Source organism: Chlorocebus sabaeus, chromosome 20, assembly GCF_047675955.1.
Source record: "Chlorocebus sabaeus isolate Y175 chromosome 20, mChlSab1.0.hap1, whole genome shotgun sequence".
Classification (NCBI taxonomy): domain Eukaryota; kingdom Metazoa; phylum Chordata; class Mammalia; order Primates; family Cercopithecidae; genus Chlorocebus; species Chlorocebus sabaeus.
In genome coordinates, this window is record NC_132923.1 from 105,724,092 (window position 1) to 105,748,742 (window position 24,651).

General features: G+C 41.3%; 1 protein-coding gene across 2 annotated transcripts in view; it reads right to left on the reverse strand.

Annotated features, from left to right (window-relative positions):
* The window catches only part of ZCCHC17 (zinc finger CCHC-type containing 17), a 68,031-nt gene that overhangs the window by 17,825 nt on the left and 25,555 nt on the right, over positions 1-24,651 (reverse strand). For both annotated transcript variants that reach the window (XM_007979664.3, XM_007979665.3), the window contains 3 exons: positions 10,473-10,573; positions 8,681-8,772; positions 771-871 (listed from right to left, as the gene is read on the reverse strand). In XM_007979664.3, coding sequence (XP_007977855.1) covers positions 771-871; positions 8,681-8,772; positions 10,473-10,573 — 294 coding nt within the window. The remainder of the gene's footprint in view (positions 1-770; positions 872-8,680; positions 8,773-10,472; positions 10,574-24,651) is intronic.

The following is a 24,651-nucleotide window of genomic DNA, read 5'->3' on the forward strand; positions in this document are numbered from 1 at the left end:
CTTTCTCTCAATTTTATTTTTTCCTTCTCCCCCTACGCTAATGATAAGCAGGGGTTTAAAACCCCACAACTTCAACCAGGGCACAAATCTGCAACCAGTTATTGTAGAAAAATCAACACAGCAGGATACATGGAAGTCTAGGGAGAAGGGGTGACAACTGAGGTCACCCTGAAAATGAGAAGCTGGCAATCTCTCTCATTATAGCTCCAACTAGGGAAATCAGGCTAGAAGACCTTTTAATATTTGAGTAAGAGTAGAGGAAACCTGAGGAAACAGAGCTAAAAAGAAGTGAGTATCCTGTATTCCCTATTCAATATTCTGTAAAAGGGTATTGTATTCAGAACTCTGACATTAAAGAGATAAAAAGATAAAAGTCTGACGTGGTTCTTTAAGTTATATATTTCCAAGTTGCTTAATTTTTACAGAATCATCATCCTTGGAGATAAAATTAGAATGTTACTCATAATCCAACACTCTTACCCCTCCTGGCATAGTTCATGGGGGTCTTGCCCAGACAAGGCATAAGCTGTGGGTGGGATGGGAGGAGTGGTGGTAGTGGTATAGCATCTGATAGGGCCAGCGCTCAGAAAAGAAAACAGGAAATGCATCACCCCATGAACTCTGATGTGAGTCTGATGGAAATAACAGCAAAGGCCATCACTTGGCTAAAAAACGGGATGAACTAAACTCACAATGAGCTGCCTCCTTCTTCCAGAAAAGGGTCCATCCACAAGGAGAGAAACGTGGAAAAGGCAGAGGCTTCACCCTACCTTTACAGCCACACTTCTTGCAGGTAGTGTTCAAGACAGCCTCAAGGGTGATCTTCTGCCCAGTGTAATCCTGGAAGGATCGCCTCCGCCTCTCTTCTTGCCTATAATGAAAAAGATACTGACTGCTGGCCTCCTTAAGAGATATGGCCAGAGACACTACAAGGTAGGTTGTATGTTGGTTTTTTGTTTTTGGCAGGGAAAGTGGAGAAAGAAAGAAAGTTTTTGGCAGAACAAGGCAGGCAGTAAATGCAGTTATGTGAAATAGCCCTAAATTAACAATTATAAATGAGACTAACCCTCATCTCACTAATGCACAGAGGGTGAAAATATATAATTACTCACTATGCTAAACACCCTACAACCTTTACCAGGTCACTCATAGCTTTAAAAGACCTTCAAAGGCTTTCTAGAAAATCAGCTACAAATTCTTTACCTTGGCATTCAAGGCCTTTTGGAGTCTGTCTCTAAACTACTTTTCCAGCCTTATCTTTACTTACACAATATGCTCTGGCCAAAGAAGTCTATTTTCTCTTCTCCATATGGTTCAGCGCTTTTGCTCAAGCAGTTCTCTCTCTCTCTGAAACGCTGTTTCCCCACTTGACTCCCACCTCACCACTTCACTATACCTAGACATTTCACAGCTCAGTTGTTACTAGCTCTCCTTCTATCAAGTCTTTTCCTCTGAGACCCCCAAACAGAATTAATCTCTTTGTTGCCTTTCTCATAGCCTTTTAAAAATTATTTAAACTTCTTACCAAAACATAATATATGTGTTGATATGGTTTGGCTCTGTGTTCCCCCACACACAAAAATCTCATGTTAAATTGTAATTTCCAATGTTAGGGGAGGGACTTGTGGGAGGTGATTGGATAATGGGGTCGGATTTCCCCCATGTGATAGTGAGGGAGTTCTCACGAGATCTGATGGTTTAAAAGTGTGTAGCACTAAAAAAAAAAAAAAAAAAAAAAAAAAAAGTGTGTAGCACTTTCCCCCTTGCTCTCTCTTTCTCTCCTGCTGCCATATGAAGATATACTTGCTTCCCCTTCACCCTTCTGCCATGATTGTAAGTTTCCTGAGGCCTCCCCAGCCATGCCTCCTATACAGCCAGTGGAACTATAAGTCAATTAAACCTCTTTTCTTTATAAATTACCCAGTCTCAGGTAGTTCTTTATAGCAGTGTGAGAACAAACTTATATATATATATATATATAGAAAAATGTTTATCATAAATATACAGCTCACTTGATTTTTCACAATTTGAACATACCAAAGTACCCAGTACTCAGATAAAAAAACAGAACATTAAGGCCGGGCACGGAGGCCACGCCTGTAATCCCAGCACTTTGCAAGGCCGAGGTGGGTGGATCACGAGGTCAGGAGATTGAGACCCTACTGGCTAACACGGTGAAACCCTGTCTCTACTAAAAAGACAAAAAATTAGCCAGGTGAGGTAGCCGGTAGAAGGTCTTTTCTAGAAAGCCTTTGAAGGTCTTTTAAAGCTATGAGTGACCTGGTAAAGGTTGTAGGGTGTTTAGCATAGTGAGTAATTATATATTTTCACCCTCTGTGCATTAGTGAGATGAGGGTTAGTCTCATTTATAATTGTTAATTTAGGGCTATTTCACATAACTGCCTTTAGTCCCAGCTACTTGGGAAGCTGAGGCAGGAGAATGGCATGAACCCAGGAAGCAGAGCTAGTAGTGAGCCGAGATCACACCACTGCACTCCAGCCTGGGCAACAGAGCGAGACTCTGTCTCAAAAAAAAACAAAAAACAAAAAAACCCCAGAACATTGCCAGCATCTCAGAAGCCCATCTTATGCTCCTTTCTAGTCACCTGCCTCCCCCAAGGGTAATCACTATTCTAATTTCTAACAGTACAGATTCCTTTCACTTAAAAAAAAAAAAAAAATTAGCCAGGCATGGTGGCTTGTGTTTGTAGCCCCAGCAACCCAAGAGGTTGAGGCAGGAGGATCACTTGAGCCTGCAGATCGAGGTTGCAGTGAGCGGATTGCACCACTGTACTCCAGCCTGGGTGACAGAGCAAGAGACCCTGTCTCCAAAAACAAGCAAACAAACAACAACAACAAAAACCATTATGAAGCTTGAGTAACAAAAACCAAGGCAGAAACTTGAGAACATAACTCAAGCAACTCACAAATGTGGTTTTCGCTTTCACGTATCTTTATTTGTAGAGATGAGTTTCAAGTGGCTGTGAGTTGCAGCTTAAGCAACCCCCATTACAATCAATTCCAGTACTCTGTGGCTTCTAACACACTACAAACCAAATCATACTTCCCACTTAACACTCAATTCAACAAATGTGCCACTCACCCACGTCTCTTTTTGTCCTCATTGCCATCATTCTAGTTTAGTTAGGCTCCCATCATGTTCCATCCAGAGTAATAACTCCCTGCCTCCAATTTTCTTCCTCCAATCCATCCCAGCACAGATTCTTAGATTAATCTCATTTTTTCAGTACAGCTAGTAAGTGGATAGTGCCAGTGCTAATACTAGTGATAGTAGTAAGTATGTACACCAAAAAGAACAAAACATGATTCTTGTCTGGAATGAACTAATACTCTGGCAATGGAGGGAGATATACAAATGAATAATTTTAACATAGTTAAATCATATGTGCTTTTTCTAAAGACTACCCTATGGGTCGGGAGTTGTGGCTCACACCTATAATCTCTCAGCAATTTGGAAGGCCAAGGTGGGAGTATCACTTGAGACCAGGAGTTCAAGATCAGCCTGGGCAACACAGCAAGATGTCATCTCTACAAAAAATTTAAAAATTAGGCCAGGCGTGGTGGCTCACGTCTGTAATCCCAGCACTTTGGGAGGCCAAGACATGCAGATCACCTGAAGTCAGGAGTTCAAGACCAACCTGACCAACACGGAGAAACCCTGTCTCTACTAAAAATACAAAAATTAGCCGGGCATGGTGGTACATGCCTGTAATCCCAGCTACTCGGGAGGCTGAGGCAGGAGAATTGCTTGAACCCGGGAGCTGGAGGTTGCAGTGAGCCGAGATCGTGCCACCACCTCCAGCCTGGGCAACAAGAGTGAAACTCTGTCTCAAAAAAAAAAAAAAAAAAAAAAAAAAAAAAAAAAAAAAAAAAAAAATTAGTAGGGCATGGTGGCACAGACCTATAGTCTTAGCTACTTGGGAGGCTGAGGGAGGAGGATCACTTGAGCCCAGGAATTTGAGGTTGCAGTGAGCTATGATCATTATACTCCATCCTGGGAAAGAAAGACCCTGTCTGAAAAATAAAAATAAAAATAAAAATTCTATACTACTCTCAATTCTGATCTTGATCATAATAAAAAAGAAAAAGACTATACTTTGCGGGCTATGCCTAATTGGAAACTGCTTTTAGCCCCTTTCCATTTACAGAGTCACTTATTAGATTATTTCATTAACACTTTGGGACCTGAGGGGATGACTATAAGAGTTAGATTTTTATGAAAAATGAAAGGTGGCTAACAAACTGTGTGTGGCTGAAGACAGGATGAGAATACTGAGCATAATAGGGCAAGGCCAGACAATGGGATTCCTGGGGAGATTAATTAATCTGACCACAAGCCTCTCCTGTTCAAAGGCTTTTTTTAAAAAATTCATGGGCTGGGTGCTTTGGCTCATGTCTGTAATCCCAGCACTTTGGGAGGCCAAGGCAGTCGGATCACTTAAGGCCAGGAGTTCAAGACCAGCCTGGCCAACATGGTGAAACCCCATCTCTACTAAAAATACAAAAATTAGCTGGGCGCGGTGGTGGGTGCCTGTAATCCCAGCTACTCAGGAGACTGAGGCAGGAGAATTGCTTGAACCTGGGAGGTGGAGGTTGCAGTGAGCAGAGATCATGCCACTGCACTCCAGCCTGGGTGACAGAGCGAGAGTCCATCTCAAAAAATAAATAAATAAAAATTCATATTCTTTAACTGATATTCATGGCTCTCCACAATGTGACCCTAACTTATCTTTCAAGTCTTCCATTCTAGTACTTGACCATATCCTCTTCTTTCCTTAAACAAGGTTCCCAAATGTACTATGTGCTTTCCTGCCTCATTCCTTTCCTCAAACCATTTCTTTCGCCTGAAATACAATTCCTTCCCCTGCTGTCTGACAAGATCTTATCTGTTCTTCAAAACCTAGCTCAAATACCACCTATTCTCTGACCATGAAGGCCTGAAGTAAACTATTCCTCTTCAAGTGAATTCCTAGAACCCTTTCTTTAAACAGGGAGTCCCTAATCCCCAGGCCATAGACTGCTATTTGTCCACAGCCTGTTAGGAACCAAGCTGCACAGCAGGAGATGAGCAGCAGGTGAAGGAGCATTACCACCCGAGCTCCGCCTCCTATCAGCTCAGCGGCAGCATTAGATTCTCATAGGATTGCAAACCCTATTGTGACCTGCACACGTGAGGGATCCAGGTTGTGAACTCCCTATGAGAATTTAATGCCTGATGATCTAAGGTGGAACAGTTTCATCCCAAAACCATTCCAGCCCCCAATCCATGGAAAAATTGTCTTCTACAAAACTAGTCCTTGGTGACAAAAAGGTTGGGGACCACTGCTTTAAACTACTCTTTTAGTATTTATTACATGTTGCCTTATATTTGTTGAATAAATGAGTAAATGAAAGTACTAACTAGGGCCAGGCAGCAGTGGCTCATGCCTGTAATCCCGGAACTTTGGGAGGCCGAGGCTTGAGGTCAGGAGTTTGACAACTGCCTGGTCAACATGGTGAAACCCCGTCTCTACTAAAAATACAAAAATTAGCCAGGCATGGTGGTCAATGCCTGTAATCCCAGCTACTCTGGAGGCTGAGGCATGAGAATTGCTTGAACCCAGGAGGTAGAGGTTCCAGTGAGCCAAGACTGTACCACTATGTTCCAGCCTGGGTGACAGGGCAAGCTCCATCTCAAAAAAACTAAATGAATACTACGAATGCTATACATCAGGCATGACGGCAGACAAGTCATGGTCTCTGTTTTTGTGGGTCTTACACATTCTTTCAAAAGCAAAGGTGTAGTTCTGCACACCATAGTATGAGGAAAAAAGAAAAGGTGCTATAATCTCAGATATTAGAGGAAAAAACAAAGCGGCATTTAAAATAACTACAAGTAGCTACATAAATGTCTACCATAGACTAGACATGAAGCTGGCTCCTTACAAATAAGATTTTACTTAAATCACTCAAGCATTCCTGAGATATATGTTACTATCTCCTTTTTATAGTAAAGAAGCTAAGATTCAGAGAGACTAATCTGCTCCAAGTCACATACTAGTTTGGAGCAGAACTAGTACTCTTTCTGATTCAAGTCTAGCTCTAAATCCTCTAATCATTCCATTATGCCATGCTTCTTTCCTGGATGCAGCTATAGACATAATTTACAACAAAAGTTACTATTTCAGCCACTTGATTGTTACTAAAAATAGTTTTACACAGAGACAGCCCAAAACTAGGGAGCCCTTTCCCTTCCCTACTCTTTTTCTGAGAAACAGGGTTAGCTCTTTTATCTTACATGTTCTATATTTTATCATTGTAAGGGTGGCTTTGGGAAATTTCACTACTCTTTAATGAGTCCGTATAGCATCGGATTCTTTCGAGCAGAAGCAATTTATTACAATGCAATCATCAGAATTTTTTCTTTTTTCTTTTCCAAACACTAACTTGAACCACAGCCAGATTTAAACACTTCTGCACTCTGAGTTATAAAAGATTTCTACTATTACTGACAGTGTTGTGTCAGTAATCAGCCTTACAAACATGTTAGTATTTAGCAACCTACAGAAATATGAAAAGTTCTGTCACACGCAAGAGTGAGAAGCATTATGTGGTGAAAAGGGCATTAGCTTTAAGGTCAGAGAGTCCCTGATAATTTGCTATGCAACCACAGGTAAGTTACTTATCACCAAGCACCAAGCTATAAAGTAGGAATACAAGGTAAAATGGAGATAATGTCCACTTTGCAGGTTGTTATGTACACAAGAATGTACATAAAATGCCTGGCACTGCCATATATATTCAATATCATTTCCCTTACTTCCAGATAAGATTCCTTCAAATTCAAAGTGATTTTGCTCAGAACTGTAAACATAAGACTTTCCAAACTTTTCACCAATAAGATCCCACTCAAATAGCATTCTATCATTTTTCTTGTCTTTTAAATTCATCAATGACATAATTGCCATTGAGAGTACCTAATTAACATAAGACAAACAATGTGATATTTTATCATCAAAAGCAACAAAATAACAGCATGGTTAACCTGAGGATACACACACAATTTTGGATGGCTTTCTAAAACACTAAAAACAGTTAATAAACCCTCCAACGGTGGTGGTGGCTCCCGCCTGTAATCCCAGCACTTTGGAGGCTGAGACGGGCAGATCACCTAAGGTGAGGAGTTCAAGACCAGTCTGACCAATGTGGAGAAACCCTGTCTCTACTAAAAATACAAAATTAGCCAGGCGTGGTTGCACATGTCTGTAATCCCAGCTACTATGGAAGCTGAGGTAGGTGAATCACTTGAATCTGGGAGGCGGAGGTTGCAGTGAGCTGAGATTGTGCCATTGCACTCCAACCTAGGCAATAAGAGTAAAACTCGTCTCAAAAAAAAAAAAAAAAAACACCTCCAAGATCCCCCTCTAAGGGACTTTAGTGATCCAAGAACCTCCAACGAGAAATTTAAGAAAGAAGCCTGGGCATTGTGGCTCACACTTGTAATCCCAGCACTTTGGAGACCAAGGTGGGAGGATCGTTTGAATCTAGGTGTCCAAGAACAACCTGGGCAACATAGGGAGACCCTGTCTCTACAAAATAAAAATTAGGTGTGGTGGCACGTGCCTGTAGTCCCAGCTACTCAGTAGGCTGAGGTGGGAGGATAGCTTAGGCTCGGGAGGTCAAGGCTGCAGTGAGCTGTGATCACGGCACCGCATTCCAACCTGGGCGACCCCGTCTCAAACAAAAAAAAAAAAAAAGAAAAGAAAAGAAATTCACGAAAGACTTGAGACAGACAGAAAATTCCTTGTATTGCCAGATGTTATCCTACGTAGATAATTTCCCATTCCTAAATAAAAGGTAAGAAGAGCCAATGAAAGTAAGATGTTTTCAGAGCACAGTGTATCCCAAGATATGGGAGTCTAAACCTTGCTGGAGTTGCTCCTGGATTACTCTACCCTTACACATGGTCTCTATGTGGAAGAGACCCACGTAACCCCAATGCAGAAATCACTGGGAGACAGGTAAAGAATAGTTCTTCATGAATGCTTATTAGCTAACTTGTTAAACGGCAGAAACAGAAAGAGATTAAGGGAAAGGAAACAAAACCATTAATGGAGCACTCCAATGCCAGGAGTTTGGTATGTTAGCATTTCATCTTAGAACGCTATGCAGCAAGGTGTTAACTATTTTATTTTTATTTTATTACTTTATTTTATTTTTTGAGACCGAGTCTCGCTCTGTCACCCAGGCTGGAGTGCAGTGGCACGATCTCAGCTCACTGCAACCTCTGCCTCCCGGGTTCAAGAGATTCTCATGCATGCCTCAGTCTCCCAAGTAGCTGGGACTAGAGGTGCGCACTACCACACCCAGCAAATTTCTAATTTTGTATTTTTAGTAGAGACGGGGTTTTGCCATGTTGGCCAGGCTGGTCTCAAACTCCTGACCTCTCAGGTGATCCACCTGCCTCAGCTTCCCAAAGTGTTGGGATGACAGGCGTGAGCCACTGTGCCTGGTCTAACTTCATTTTACATTTCTAAAACCCAAAGATTGCAAAGGTTATGTAACTCATCAATATCACAAAGTCCATAAATGGTAGAGTTACCAATTCAGTCTGATTTACTAAAGCATTTTATGCTTTGGGAGGCAGAAGAATTTTCACCTTTCCAAACCTTTTACTTACTCAATGATAACATTGTTGGGATCAAGGTCTTTCCCAGTCCCTTGGTTGACAACTTTCATGGAGAGGGATACTTTTATCCTATCATTTTTCATCTGAAAGAGACCAAAAAAGTCACCAAAAACTTCAGATACATCATTTAGATGGCCAGTCTAAAATTAAGAGTCAATGTTTTCATCATCATAATATTGAGCTTCTTTAATGGACCAGGTACTGTGCGAGGAACATTGCGGATACAAATAAGCATAACAGGTAGACCCTATGGCAGAATTATTTTAGGAAACAGTCTTAATCTCATTCCTCTCCCTCTGGGGAAAGACAAAAATGGTAGCTCAAAAAATCCAAGGCCCGTGGAAGTAACCAGGCAGAAAATAAAAGCTTTTCCTCCAGGTAAGTTCAGCATAGTGATTTGTTCAGAGATCCCTACGTCCAGAATAGGTTTTTGAACATTTCAGGAGACTAGATCTTCTTCTGGACTTGGTCTAGAGCTTCTTTAAGCATGAAGACATTTGTCACATTGGTCTTCTTTTGCTTCCCACAGCAAATGAAGCATTTCTTCACTTCAGGGTCTTTGCATCAGTTATTCTCTCTGCCTGAAATGTTCCTATCCCAAGTCTTCCATGACTAGTACCTTTTCTTTAAGGTCTCAGCTCATATACTATCTCCTCAAAGAGTCCTTTCCTGACAACTAGTAAATCTTCCTCCAATAGTGTTTGAACCCAATATAGCACTTAATATAACTTACAATTATTTTATGTATATTTGTCTGGGCCAGGCATGGAAATTCATGCCTGCAATTCCAGCACTTTGGGAGGCAAAGGCAGGAGGATCACTTAAGCCCAGGAGTTTGAACCAGCCTGGGTAGTAACACAGTGAGATCCCGTCTTGAAAAAAAAATTTGGAAAAAAAAAAAAAAAAAAAAAAAAAAAAGCCAGGTTTAGTGGTGTGTGCCTGTAGTCCCAGATACTCAGGAGGCTGAGGTGGGAGGATCAGTTGAGCCCAGGAGGCTGAGGTTGCAGTGAGCCATGATGGCGCCACTGTACTCCAGCCTGGGTGACAAAGAGAGACCCTGTCTCAAAAAAGAAAGAAAAATTGTGTCTTCTACTTATATTCTATATAAGCTCCATAATAGCTGGGATCATTTATGTCTGGTTTGCTCTTATATCTCCCAAACCTAGCACATATTAAGCACTTAATTATTATTGAATAATAGCTCTTTCATGCCTATCTCCCATGCCTTGCTCTGGTAGAAGAACAGGACTCAGTGTATACTCTTACTTCTCCTGTGGTCTGCCCACACCCACAGCGCTCATACCCTCAAGTAAGTAACAGGGTCCTTCAGATTTTTTTCACTTTCTGCACATTGAATGATGCCAGATATTAGGGAAAATGACTGTAAACTATCTGCGTTCTTTTTGTTTTGTCCCAAATTGAAGTGTATCTGGCAGGTATTCTTTGAAGTTTGTGATAAACACTTGTCCCATAGATCAAGTTTCCTTCTCTCTTTTTGGTTCTTTTTTTTCTCCTCCTGCCCACCCTCTGGGTAAACTTCAGGGAGGGAAGTTTTACAAACATGCACTTATTGCACCACACTTTTATAGCTCATATCATTCCTTCTGAGTTTGCAGGACAGTCTGCCAGAAGGTTTGAATTCCAAATAGATTCTAGTGGCAGGATTTAAATATAAGATTATCAGCCACAATTAACAAAATTTACACACTCACTATCATAAAATACAAAAATCCCAGCTCTTCCTAAACCTTTCTAACCACATGGGAGCCGCACAGAACTTTACCTCTCGGCCAATAAGCTTCACCCACACTTTATCTCCGACATCTACTATCTCAGAGGGCTTATCCACCCGACAGGATGACATGTGAGTTCGATGGACCAGACCTGGGCACAAGAAGAAGAAATAACATAAAGCAGAGGGCACATCTGGTATTTATACTCTAAACTAGATAAGAGGTAAGAGTTGGGGAATGCAAGTGGAAAATGAAATTTTTCACAGAAAAGTGTGAAACTTAAAACTGCAAATTGAGACTGCTTTTTATAAAACCCAATCAACCAACAAACATTCTTAAGATAATGCTCAAAGTGGCTGGGCACAGTGGCTCATGCCTGTAATCACAGCACTTTGGGAGGCTGAGACAGGCAGATTGCCTGAGCTCAGGAGTTCAAGACCAGCCTGGGCAACATGGCAAAACCCAGTCTCTACAAAAAATACAAAAAAAAAAAAAAAAAAAAAAAAACCTGGCTGGGTATGGTGGCACATGCCTGTAGCTCCAGCTACTCAGGAGGCTGAGATGGGAGGATCGCATGAGCCCAGGAGGTTGAAACTGCAGTGAGCTGCAACTGCGCCACTGCACTCCAGCCCAGGTGACAGAGCAAGACTTTGGCTCAAAAAAATAAGTAAATAAAATAGGCTGGGCGCAGTGGCTCATGCCTGTAATCCCAACACTTTGTGAGGCCAAGATGGGAGAATACCTTGAGGTAAAGAGTTTGAGACCAGCCTGGTCAACATAACGAGACCCTATCTCTATTTTTTAAATATTATAAATCTTATTTTAAAATTAAACAAAAAATTAAAAAATTTTAATGCTCCATATTAGTAAAGATGTGATAAAATAACTGTAGTTACACAATACTGATAGAAATGTAAGCTGGTAAAATTATTTGAAAGTAAAAAGATAAAGATGTTTACATCTTTGATGCAAGAATATCATCAATAGAATTTTTCTCCAAAGGAAAAACTCAAAAGAGCCAAAAAATTGACAGAGCTGAAATAACTTGCAGTCTAGCCTGGGCAACATGGTAAAGCCCCATTTTTACCCAAAATACAAAAATTACCTGGGCGTGGTGGTGCGAACCTGTGATCCCAGCTACTCAAGAGGCTGAGGTGGGAGGACTGCTTGAGCCCAGGAGGCAGAGGTTGCAGTGAGCTGAGATTGCGCCACTGCACTCCAGCCTGGGTGACAGAGCAAGACCCCCGTCTCACAAATAAATACATACATACATACCTACCTACCTACCTACCTACCTTGCAGTATTATTACCTACAGAGGTTAAAAAATATATAAGAACCATAAAAAAACCCTAATGAATAATAAGTGGAAAATAGCATGGCAAACATGGTAAATCTGTTGAATAAAAGAGTAAACAGCCATTTAAATTAATTACAAAAAATAATTATGATAGACATTAAGTTAAAAAAGGAAATATAAGCATGCTACTATTTTTAATCCATTAAATTAGCAAAATATTTAGAAAATAATATTCAATGTGCTGAAAGGATAGTAAAATTAGAACTATTACTAAGGCTAGAATAAACTTTTGGAAGTCACTATCAATGGCTATCAAGAATGATAAAATACTCATAAACTATTACACATTTAATAAAAATAATTTAAAATCAAATAATTGCTGGGCATGGAAGCTCAGGCCTGTAATCCCAGCACTTTGGGAGGATTGCTTGAGCCCAGGTATTCAAGACTAGGCTGGGCAATATAGTGAGACCCCATCTCTACAAAAATTACAGAAAAATTAATAGGATGTGGTGGTGCATGCTTGTAGTTCTAGATACTCAGGAGGCTGAGGTGGGAGGATGGCTTGAGCCCAGGAAGTCAAGGCTACAGTAAGCTGTGATGATGCCATTGCACTCCAGCCTAGGTGACAGGGCGAGACTCTGTCTCAAAAATAAATCAAATCAAATAATAATTTAAAAACATTTAATAAAACACTTATAGCAGATATCCTTTTCCTGTCTGTCTAAAATCCTTTGCTTGGGAGAACCACCTTGCTTATTACATTTTACATATACAAATCAGCATTATAAACTACAAAAAATTGCCAATGCCAATCTTTACCACCAGATGGCAAGAGTCTGCCAGAGAAAAGCAAAGAAGAGCACTGGTAAACAAGAAACAAAGCCCTGGGAGTGTAAACTGAGCAACCAATACAGCAAAGGCTGAAGTCTCAGTAATAAAGGAAAGAGATGCAAGGGGCAGAAACATAATTGAGAAACCTAACTGAGATTTATCCTGGAAGTCTCTGACAAGATTGGCCAAAATGTTTCCCAATTAAGTTTCTGCCCCTTGCAACCAAGAGTTCTAATACTTTATTTGACCCCTAATTGCTTCTGGGAACCTGTCCTAAGAAAATAACTTTATACATAGGAAAAACTATATGCTTCAGGAAAAGTGATCTACATCAAAATATGCAAAGTATTTTTAAGACAGGAAAATTTAGAAACAACCTAATTTCCAACAAAAAGGTAACAATTAGGTCAATTATGGTATAGTCGCTTGATGGTCCATTCAAAAGATATTTAAACAAGTCAATAATCCCTTCTTTAGTAAATATTTATTGAGTGCCTATTATGTATCAAGTACTGTAGATATCTAGCATTTTCCCATGCTAAATAACAAAAGTATAATGCAGAATTATACAGTATGATTACAAATGCTTTAAAAACATTTTAAAAATTAGAAAGAAATGGCTTGAAATGCTAACAATGGTTATAGTATTATAAGTTAATCTTTTCATTTATTTTTGATAATAAATAATAAAGAGGATTACTTCAATTCTGGAGAAAATTAACATAAATAATTACTCTGAATGAATACAAATCAGTCATCCTGTCTGAAATAACTGCCCTCCCTAAAGTTCCTTGGGAAATTTACCCACCTCCATTCTCATTCTCCCACTCTCTCTTTCACACACACACACACACACACACACACACAGAGAGAGAGAGAGAGAGAGAGAGAGAGAGAGAGACAGGAGAGAGAAAGAAAGACGGAGATGCACATGGATGCCTGCACATGCCTGCAACTCAAAGTACCTGCCCTTTCTGTTTAGAGCTCCTCCTGGGAGCCACTACTTTCTCTATCCATCATCACTACATCTCTCATACCTACATAAGCTGATTCTGGAGGTTGATAGCCTACCTATCTAAACAATTCTGGGGCCTCTAAAACGTTTTATATACATTATGTTTTTAATTTTAGATCAATACATAATCTCCAAATTGGGTGAAATTCATGCAAATGGGGTTTTTACTTTTTTTCCCCTACGATGTAATGAGCCGACTAGCCTAAAAAGTTTGAAGAGGAAATTCAGATCCCATAAAGGGGAAACCCTTCACCTCGACTTGTTTTGGGCTGCAACGGTCCTCTACTGGTTAAAATTCATCTTTTTCCTCTATTGCTGATGAAAGTTATGAAGCAAATTAATGTTGAACCTAATATACTTGAGGGAACACTATCCTTCTTCCCTAAAACAGAAAGTCTATTTACTGGAGTACCACACAGAAATAATGGCATCAAAACTTGTCCTTCTCTCACTTGATTCCAAAGTGTGTATGTATGTGTATGTATGTTATGTGGTTTTTCACATAACCAGTGAAAAAATGACAAAATATTTCAAATGAACTTTGTCTTTAAGTAGTTTAAGCAAGTTAATTTGAAATATTTTGCTCTTTTATGCTATAAATGTGTTTTATGCTACAACTGAATTTTTATGGGTGTTCAGAGTACATGTAAGTTAGTGAGAGTAAACTATATATATACACACACATACACACATACATATGTATTTTATTTTATTATTTATCTTTTTGAGATGGAGTCTCACTCTGTCGCCCAGGCTGGAGTGCAACGGCGCAATCTCTGCTTACTGCAACCTCCACCCCCCGGGTTCAAGTGATTCTCCTGCCTCTGCCTCCTGAGTACCTGGGATTACAGCCTCCCGAGTAGCTGGGATAACCACACCTGGTTAATTTTTTGTATTTTTAGTAGAGATGGGGTTTCACTATGTTGGTCAGGCTGGTCTTGTATTCCTGATCTCATGATCCAGCCACTGCGCCCGGCATTTTATGTTTTATTCTACTTTATTATTTTATTTTTTATTTTATTTTACTTATTTTATTTTTGGTACTGGTAGCTATCTCCTGGATAAACATGACAAGTCTAGAAGCACTAACAGTGAAAAACTGGAAACAACTTAAAACGATTATGTGGTACATCTGAATGACAGAATAAAGCTATTAAATGTTTATAGAAAATATTTTTTTAATGGGGAAATGTTTAAGGTCCATTACGTGCAAAAAACTACAAATTTTAAATATACAGTATAATCTTAATCTCAACATATTAAATTGTGTACACATATGTAAATACACAGAAATACACCAAAATGTTAGCCAGGCATGGTGGCTCATGCTTGTGATCCCAGCACTTTCGGAGGCTGAGCCGGGCAGATCACTTGAGGTCAGGAGTGACCAGCATGGGCAACATGGTGAAACCCCATCTCTACTAAAAATACAAAAATTAGCCAGGTGTGGTGGCAGGCACCTGTAGTCTCAGCTACTTAGGAGGCTAAGGCAGGAGAATAACCTGAACCCAGGATCGTGCTACTACACTCCAGCGTGGGTGACAAAGCAAGATTCCATCTCAAAAAAAAAAAAAAGAGAAATACACCAAAATGTTAACAGTGCCTATCTCCATACGGTAGTAATAGCACATAATGATCATTTTCTGTTGTATTTTTTTCCCTCTATTTTTCTATGATGAGCATGCATTATTTCTGATCATAAAAATTATAATTAAATAATATATACACTATGAAATAATGTGAAACTATGTCTCATATGGACATAGACCAAAAGGAAACATAAAAATAGTTACAACAGGGTACAGGATTATTAAACATGAGACATTAACGGCTTATTACCAAAAGGCCTTAGCTTATACAGCTTTATACAGAATTAAACAAAAGACATGGTCTAGCCCTCGCCCTCGATCTTGAATGCAAATGTCAGGTAGGCAGTTGCATATCCAAGTCTGTAGCTCAGGGGAAGGGTATGAACTGTAGATATAAGTGCAGGAGTCTTTAGGTATGCAGATGCTTATATACTAAAATACACTAACCAGATTGTCAGTTTAGTAACTGGTTCAGAGAGAGACACATACCAGCTTATTAATTTACAATACAAGATATAGTTTCCTTATACCTGGAAGGTTCTCAGTTCTCATCTAGGTAAACCAGCTGCTGCCTTCAGTATTAAATACCTGAACAATTACATTAGTGATCAGAAATCGCTTCCACATGGAATCAGAACAAAAGGGAGACAACTATCTTGAGATACTTTTTTTGTCCATGAAGGTTTAGTGGACTCTCACTTCCTCAAAAAAAAAAAAAAACAAAAAACAAAACAAAACAAAAAATATATATATATATATCCATCTCAGCTGGGCGTCGTGGCTCACGCTTGTAATCCCAGCACTTTGGGAGGCTGAGGCAGGCAGATCACGAGGTCAAGAGATCGAGACCATCCTGCCCAACATGGTGAAACCCCATCTCTACTAAGAATACAAAAATTAGCTGGGCATGGTGGCGTGCACCTGTAGTCCCAGCTATTTGGGAGGCTGAGGCAGGAGAATTGCCTGAACCCGGGAGGCAGAGGTTGCAGTGAGCCGAGATCGAGCCATTGCACTCCAGCCTGGTGACAGAGCGAGACTCCGTCTCAAAGAAAAAAAAAAAAATCCATCTGTACAGTTCATATCATCAGATTCATTTCTGCCCTCAGTAAGGCAAGATAAACTCTGCCAACTTCAAGCACTCAGTCTTTCTTTTACTATGTTTACTACATTTTAAGCTGACAACCCCCTGCTTATTCCTATAATCTCTCCCTCAGTAGAATATTATGATACAGAACGGGCACGGTGGCTCACACCTGTAATCCCAGCACTTTGGGAGGTTGAGGTGGGTGAATCACTTAAAGTCAGGAGTTCAAGACCAGTCTGACCAACATGGTGAAACCCCGTCTCTACTAAAAAAATACAAAAATTAGCCAGGTGTTGGTGGCACTTGTCTGTAGTCCCAGCTACTCAGGAGGCTGAGGCACGAGAATCACTTGAACCCAGGAGACGGAGATTGCAGTGGGCTGAGATCGTGCAATTGCACCCCAGCCAGGGCGACAGAACGAGGAAAAAAAAAAAAAAGAATATTATGATACAATCAACTAGATTTCAGTCTCCTAAATTACAATTTCGTTCCAATCCCTTTTCCCTGGAATTACACCCAGATTGTCTTAAGTCTTGAGTGCTTCCATCTCTTCAGTCAGTTTTATAGGCAATTACCTGGTTTATTTCTATCTATGGCTGAAACTATACTCTGTATGGGGGGATTCATGACTAGATTCATTCTCAGAAAGCAGTCTGAATTCTTGGGAGAGACTTCATTGTTAACATGGACACACCACCAAAAGTCAGATGATGTGTATGTGGTAGAGGACACCATATAAAATATTTGAGGCCCCTTCCCTTTGTGCCGAGTACCTCACTATATATACTACATCTATCCATTCATTTAATCCTCTTTGACAAAGGTTCATAGGAAAAAATAGTCTAGAAATCATATAAATTATCCAGGATCACAAGGCTGATAACAGAACTGCAATTCAAATATGAGTTTATCAGGTCTCCTACATCATACCAATATTTTCCCCATTTTTTCTTTATTATTAATCTGTATTGTCCTTTCAATTAAAAAAAGGAGAAAGATGAACTTACCTACAAATAGAGGAAAGCACATCTAATTCTATGCCAGCATATGCTCCAAAATCAAACAGAAACAAACAAAAATGCTTTGCTTGCCACGCCACACCAAAGGGAGCTCTTCAGAGCAATCTGTGCTTGGATTTCTCACATCAAGCCATAAATAAATGCCCAAGAGGCATATCAAGTCCATCATCAAGTTCAATAAACCCAACATGACACTTAAAGACAATGAGTCCCATCTGAATGCCTACTGGTAAAAACAGAAAAAAACCCAAACCTGACAACTTGGAAAGGGCTAGCTCCTCAATCACCATATGAGAGTAACAGAGAGAGCCCATTATAGTCCCCTTAAAACTGCTGCCCCAACTGCGTTAGGTTCAACATTAATTTCTTTCACAACTTCCACTGGCAATAAAGGAAAGAAGTGAAAATCTCAAATCATTAGAGGACAGCTACAGCCAGAACAATGTCAAAACAAAAGGTCATTGTTACCTTTGGGGAATCTTAATTCCCTCTCCACATTTTTCAAGTCAATTCATCTCCCAATCAATGGTATATGACAATAATATAAGCACATTAGTGAAAGTGTTTTAACATCCTTTATCTTGTTGGGATTAAGGAGTCACTAAAACATTTACTAAACGCTTACTATATTATAGGCAAATATATATCCAAGGGTTAATGAAACATGGTTCTCCCAGTTGAAAAACTCAAGACCCTAAAATATGCACATCATTCCCATTTCAGAGATAAGGAAATTAAGGCTCAAAGACTAGGTGACTTGCCAAGAAGCCAGTTAATGGTAGAGCTGAGGCTATAATTCATTCATTCATTCATTCAGTGAGATTTACTGAACACCCACCCACTATACCTCAGGTATTGTACTATCCCCTGACTCATCCAAACAGCCTAACCATTCCACAATTCCATGGACTAAGTGCAACAACACTCATTTTTATTACACGCCACTCTAATTCATTTACATCACTAGACTGTAAGCAATCTGAGGGCAGCAAGGGATTATGTTTCTCTTACCTCTGTGTTCCCACCAAAAAAGCTAATCAGAAAATAGAACTCAATAATTATTTGCTAAACTGAATCCACTGCTAAATATATTTGAACGTCTATCATAAGCAAGAAACTCTGAAAGTATAATGTTGAAAAATTTCTATTCTCAAAATTTCACAGTTTAGTGCTGGAGGGTAGAAGATAGTAGGAAAAAAAAAAAGAACTTTATAATTGTATAGGGTTGCACTGCCTAATAAGATAGTCACTAGTCATGTAGCTGTTTTAACTTTCAACTTCAATTAGTTGAAATAAATAAAATGAAAAAGTCATTTATCAGCACAGATGTAGTATAATACAAAAATACATTTGTCCCCCTTCCTGGCAAAGAACTTCTAAAACTCCTGGGATTTACTAAGTGATAGGAGTGTATTCTGTTATTCATAATAAGCCCCTTTGATTACACCTGCGTTTACGTAAATGAGGTGACAGAGTGGGATCCCTAGATAGCCTCAGGATGGACTAGTCACCAGAAAGACCAAGTGATTAGACGGCTGGAACTTTCTTTTTCTGTTTTGAGACAGGATCTTGCTATGTTGCCCAGGCTAGACTCAAACTCCTGGAGGGCTCAACTTTCCCCCTGTCTCAGTCTCCCGAGCAGCTGGAACTATAGGTGCTCACCACCACGCTGGCTTAGAGGACTGGAATTTTCAGTCCCACCCACCAATGTTTTACTTCTAGGAAGAGGAGGGTTGGGAGCTAGAGACTGAGTTCTATAAAAACTCCCATACATGAGATTTGTAGAGTTTCTGGGTTGGTAAACACATCCTAGTGCTGGGAGGGTGGCATACCAGAGAGCATGAAAGCTCCCCACCACACCTTACCTGACCCCACTCCACTCCAGCCATACCCTGCCCTATGTATCTCTTCAATTATTTGGCTGTTCCTAAGTTGTATCCTTTATAATAAACTGGCAAAGAATAGTATCGAATCCTATATATACTATGGTTTTCCTATACATACACAACTAAGATAAAGTTTAATTTTTTTTTTCTTTTTCTTGAGACAGGGTTTGTTCTGTCACCCAGGTTGGAGTGTAGTGGCATGATCTTGGCTCACTGTAACCTCTGCCTCCCAGGCTCAAACAATCCTATCCCCTCAAGTCGCCTGGACTATAGGCACACACCACCATGACCAGTACATTTTTGTATTTTTGTAGAGATGGGGTTTCACCATGTTACCCAGGCTGGTCTTGAACTCCTGAGCTCAAGCGATCTGCCCACCTTGCCTCCCAAAGTGCTGAAATTACATGTGTGAGCCACCATGCCTGGCTGTGAAGTTTAATTTATAAATTAAGCACAGAAATAGATTAACAATAATAATAACAGCATAATGTAATAACAGTTATCACACACTGTTGCTGTAACTTCTGCAGTTAGAAATTCGACAGCAAAACTAGTATGAATTTTTCCTTCTTCCCAATTTCACACATAGAAGATTCATTCTTAGGATAGATCTTAGCAACCACAGGATAGGATTACGTTTTCTTTCCTTAATTTTAGATTCCAGGGGTACATATTCAAGTTTGTTATCTGTGTATACTACATGATGCTGAGGTTTGGGATATGAATCATCACATTACAGAAGTACTGAGCATAGTACTCAAAGTTAAATTTTTCAACTGTTGTACTCCCCTTTCCCTCAGTTTCCCCTCTAGGGGTCCCCGTTTTTTCCTTATTAAGTGGAGAACTTTTACTTTTTGACTTAAAGGAAGCACTTTATGGCTTCTCTCAGGCATATCAAAATTGCCAGCGTCACTATTACACTTTGGGGCCATTAAGTAAAATAAGGGTTACCTGGAACACAAGCACTGCAATAGCAGACAGTTGATCTGATCACTGAGAAAGCTACTAAGTGACTAATGGGCAGGTAGCATAACACAGTGTGGATGAACAAAGGGACGATTCATGTACCAGATGGAATGGGGCAGGACAGCGCAAGATTTCATCACACTGCAACTGCAACTTAAAGCTTATGAATTGTTTCTAGAATTCTCTCTTCAATATTTTCAAACCTCAGTTGACCTAGGGTAACTGAAACCGTGGAAAGTAAAGGCACAGATGAAGGGGGACTACTGTAAAGTGTTTTCCTGACTTCTGTAAGCCATTCTGGCAAAGTCTCAAACCTAAGGAGGTGGTCATGGAACCCCTGTTTACAGCTGATTGGTCAGAAGTACAAGTGGCCCAGGACTTGCAGCTGGCATCTGAAGAGGGGCAATTTTGTGGGACTGAGTCCCTTTAATTTGAGAGATCTAACACAAGCTCCAGATAAATAATGTCAGAATTGAACTGAGTCGTTGGATACCCAGTTGGTGTCCAGAGAATTGGGGAGTTGGTTGGTGTCAGAAAACAAATCAGAGAACATAAAGAATATTTTCATCATCACAGAAAGTCATATTGGAATGAGAGGGGAAAGAAAATCTAGCTTAGGTTTGAATATTAGGAAGGGCTCTTCAACTCAGTGGTGGCTGAAGAATTCTGAGAACAGGACATCTGGGAAACTAGCTCAAATTAGAATCTACCTACCTGAGCCAAAGATGTTAAGATCTGATCAGACCAGAGTTATTTTCTAACTCAGTCCTTTCAGGCTGAGACTTAATGATCTTCCCTCTTTATGGGCAAAGAAACTAAGATACACTGTAAGGAAGTCAATTGCTCAAGTTATACAATAAACCTATAGATCTCAGGATTAAAACTCACAGTTTCCACCTAATTGTTTGGCTCCCTGAGCTTTCCCTCTGAGGCTTGTCTCAGCCCAGCTGTCAGACTGACAGATTCACTTGTAAGCTGTCAGTCACAATCAGAGGCATCACCTGACAGGGTATGGATAAAGTGAGTTAAAGATTGACTGCTGGAAGGTCACAGGCCTTTAATTCCACACAGTCCCCAAAGTGTCACATACGGCCAAGTTAGAATGGGACTTTCAGGCACTGGCAGCTATGGTAAGTATATTAACAAGAAAACCTGTGCTCAGACAGAAAGAGGTGAATGTCCTATGGGGTGAGGAAGAGTTCAATGTCATTCAATCTGAACCAACATAAAACGAGAAACTTAATTACAGACTGCTGACTGCCAGCTTGAAAACTGCTGGTAAACCATTTCTAAAGCAAAGATGCAATTTGCAGAAGAGTAGTCTACAAGGTTAGAAGCAAGGATTTATTATCCAAAGATCACCTCTTGGATTTTAATAGAAAACACTTTAAAAAAAAAATTCCAAAACTCAAAGTCCTTCTTCCATGTACATCCCTTCCTTAGCAAAACCAACTCCCCAGAGGTGACCAGTGTTAATCTATTAAATATTCCTCCTGCCTTTCTTCTAAACATAGGCAATAATTTAAAATATATAAAGAAAAAAAGATATATAAAGGTATATGTACACTTGCTTTAAAAGGGTAGGGAAGGGAGATGCTATACAAAGTCTTCTGGAACACGTTTTCAAATTTTATTATCTTGGACTTCATTCCATGTAATTTTTTTTTTTTTTTTTTTAAAGGGACAGGGTCTCACTCTGTTACCCAGGGCTTGGGTGCAGTGGCACAATCATAGCTCACTGCAGCCTCTAACTTCTGGGCCCAAGTGATCCTCCTGCTGCCACACCCAGCTAACTTTTTTGTAAAGATAGTGTCACAAGATTCTTCAGGTGTCATTTTTCCAGCCAGAAGCTGCTGTGGCCAGCAGCACCTTTGCCCGAGTTTTGCTTGGGCCTGCCGGGCTCGTTCGGCCCACTTGGCCCAGCAGGCTGCACTCAGTTTTGCTTGGGGCCACTAGGCCTGTTCCATCCACTTGGTCTAGCGGGCTGCACTCTGTTCATGCTACTGTCCCAGATCCCACTCCTGCCAAGGGCGAGCCAGGCTCGGAGTGGCAAGGGGTGCATGAGTGAGTGAGCATGGGGTCCAGCCACTGTGCACAGCCAGGCACACTGGCTGCTGTGGCTGGGCAGGCAGCTCCAGATGCTGGCACAGGCACCAGCTCCATGTGAGGCTGTGGCTGGACCAGGCATACCACAAGCGGCTTCCACTGTGGACTATGGGGAACATGGTGGTGTCCAGAAGTGTGGAGATGCCAGGAACCGCAAAGCCCCAAAGAGGGTGTCACAGCTCTGGCTCAGGGAGCCCTTGGGTCTGTTATAGCTCTTTCAGTCCCGCCATTCAGCGAGTCCCAAGTTCTTGTCTTGCATCCAGGAAGAATGAGGTATGCAGACAACTGGAGGGTGAGCAAGGCAAAGAGTTGCTTTATTAAGTGATAGTACAGCTCTCAGGAGACCCAAAGTAGGTAGCTCCTTTCCACAGGCAGGTCAACCTGTTGAGTGCAGCTCTCAGCAGAGAGGAGACCCAGAATGGGCAGCTCTTATCTGCAGGCAGGTCATCCCAACATCTGCAGCCCTCGACAGAGAGGAGACCCAGTGTGGGTAACCCATTTCCACAGGCAGTTCCTCCCAGTGTCTGCCCAAGTCTGGCTAAGTCCAGGGTTTTTACAGTCTTCAGAAGTGTATGCTGACTGGTCCATGGGCAGGCCCAGAAAAAGCACCTTAAGTTCTCACTCTGGGCCACAGACTCCACCTGGAACTGAGAGCCTGGCCCCTATGCTTCAGGCCATCCCTGGCTTGAAGGTGGGGCTTCACAGAAAGAGACTTGCCCCTTTCCACCCAGGAGCCTGTCTGCCAGGGGCACCTGCAGGCCCATGATGAGTCACCCTCAGCACTCCTTTGGCCTCCCTCTTGTGCTCACTGGCACCCAAAGTCTGGAGGGGGTCGAGGTGGTAGGAAGCTGGCATGTCAGCACCACCCCAAGGCGCGCAAACCCAGCCAGGCTGCAATAGTGCCCACGCTAGGCTTCAACTTTGCTCCAAAATCAGAGCAGGAGCCAGGAACTGGAAGAGGTCAGGCAGTGGGAGCAGGCACTTCTGAGCCTGTGGGGGAAAGGGGTCTTCCCAGACCTCCAAGAGCGCAGGGATGCCTGGGTCTGCAGCTAGGGCTGAGTGATTGCAGATGCACCCGTGAGGGTGGACTCCCACTCCACTAACTCATAAGGCGGCAGGGATCCCGCTGTTCCTGGTTCCTGCCAGCTCCATGGAACATGCAGCCCTGGCTGCACGGCCCCCACTATGGCTGGCATTTTTGAAGCAGCTGCTCTAGACAGGCCTCCACTGCCATCAATGAGGTCTTGCTGTGTTGCCCAGTCTGGCCTTGAACTCTTGGCCTCAAGTGATCTTACTGCTTCAGCCTCCCAAGTAGCTGGGATTACAGGTGCATGCCACCACTCCCGGCTCATGTCAGTAAACTGACATCTATTCTGTTTCATTGATTCTAAGAGGCACTTTCTTTTCCTCTCACTTTAATATCTCTGAAATTGGAGTGCTTCTTATAATCAATGATGTTTTACAACTGTTATGCAGTGTGATGGAATTGTGTGAAAACCTTCCATAGCATCTTTCTGGTAAGATGAAGCATAAGGGTGTCTTAGAAATAGTCATTCTTTTAATCATCTGCATAGTCTACAAAACAGAAGCACATAATTTATGTAATTCTCCACTTACACTAAATTCTCTAAAGAATTTCTGGATTAAAGGGTAATAAGCACACTAAAAATGTTAATAGGCAGCCAGGCGCGGTGGCTCAAGCCTGTAATCCCAGCACTTTGGGAGGCTGAGACGGGCGGATCACGAGGTCAGGAGATCGAGAACATCCTGGCTAACATGGTGAAACCCCGTCTCTACTAAAAAAATACAAAAAACTAGCCGGGCGAGGTGGCGGGCGCCTGTAGTCCCAGCTACTCGGGAGGCTGAGGCAGGAAAAGGGCGTGAACCCGGGAGGCGGAGCTTGTAGTGAGCCGAGATCGGGCCACTGCACTCCAGCCTGGGCGACAGAGCGATACTTCGTCTCAAAAAAAAAAAAAAAAATGTTAATAGGCATTGCCAAAGTCTGTGAAATTATGCTCCTGATAGTGAGTAAAAGTGCCCATGTCTAACACTGGGTATTAACAGCAATCTTTTAAAATATTTGTTAATCTCAAAGATTTTAGGAGTGTTTTAAATAATTTTTAAAAAGCATTTGATAACTTTGCTGCCCTATGTGAAAAAAATTTTTTGAGATAATTGTACATTCACCTGCACTCAAAAGAAATAATACAGAGGTGAGGCCGGGCTCAGTGGCTCAGGCATGTAATCCCAGCTGACTTTGGGAGACCGAGGCAGGTGGATCACGAGGTCAGAAGATTGAGACCATCCTGGCTAACATGGTGAAACCCCGTCTCTACTAAAAATACAAAAAATTAGCCGGGCGTGGTGGTAGGTGCCTGTAGTCCCAGTTACTAGGGAGGCTGAGGCAGGAGAATGGCGTGAACCCGGGAGG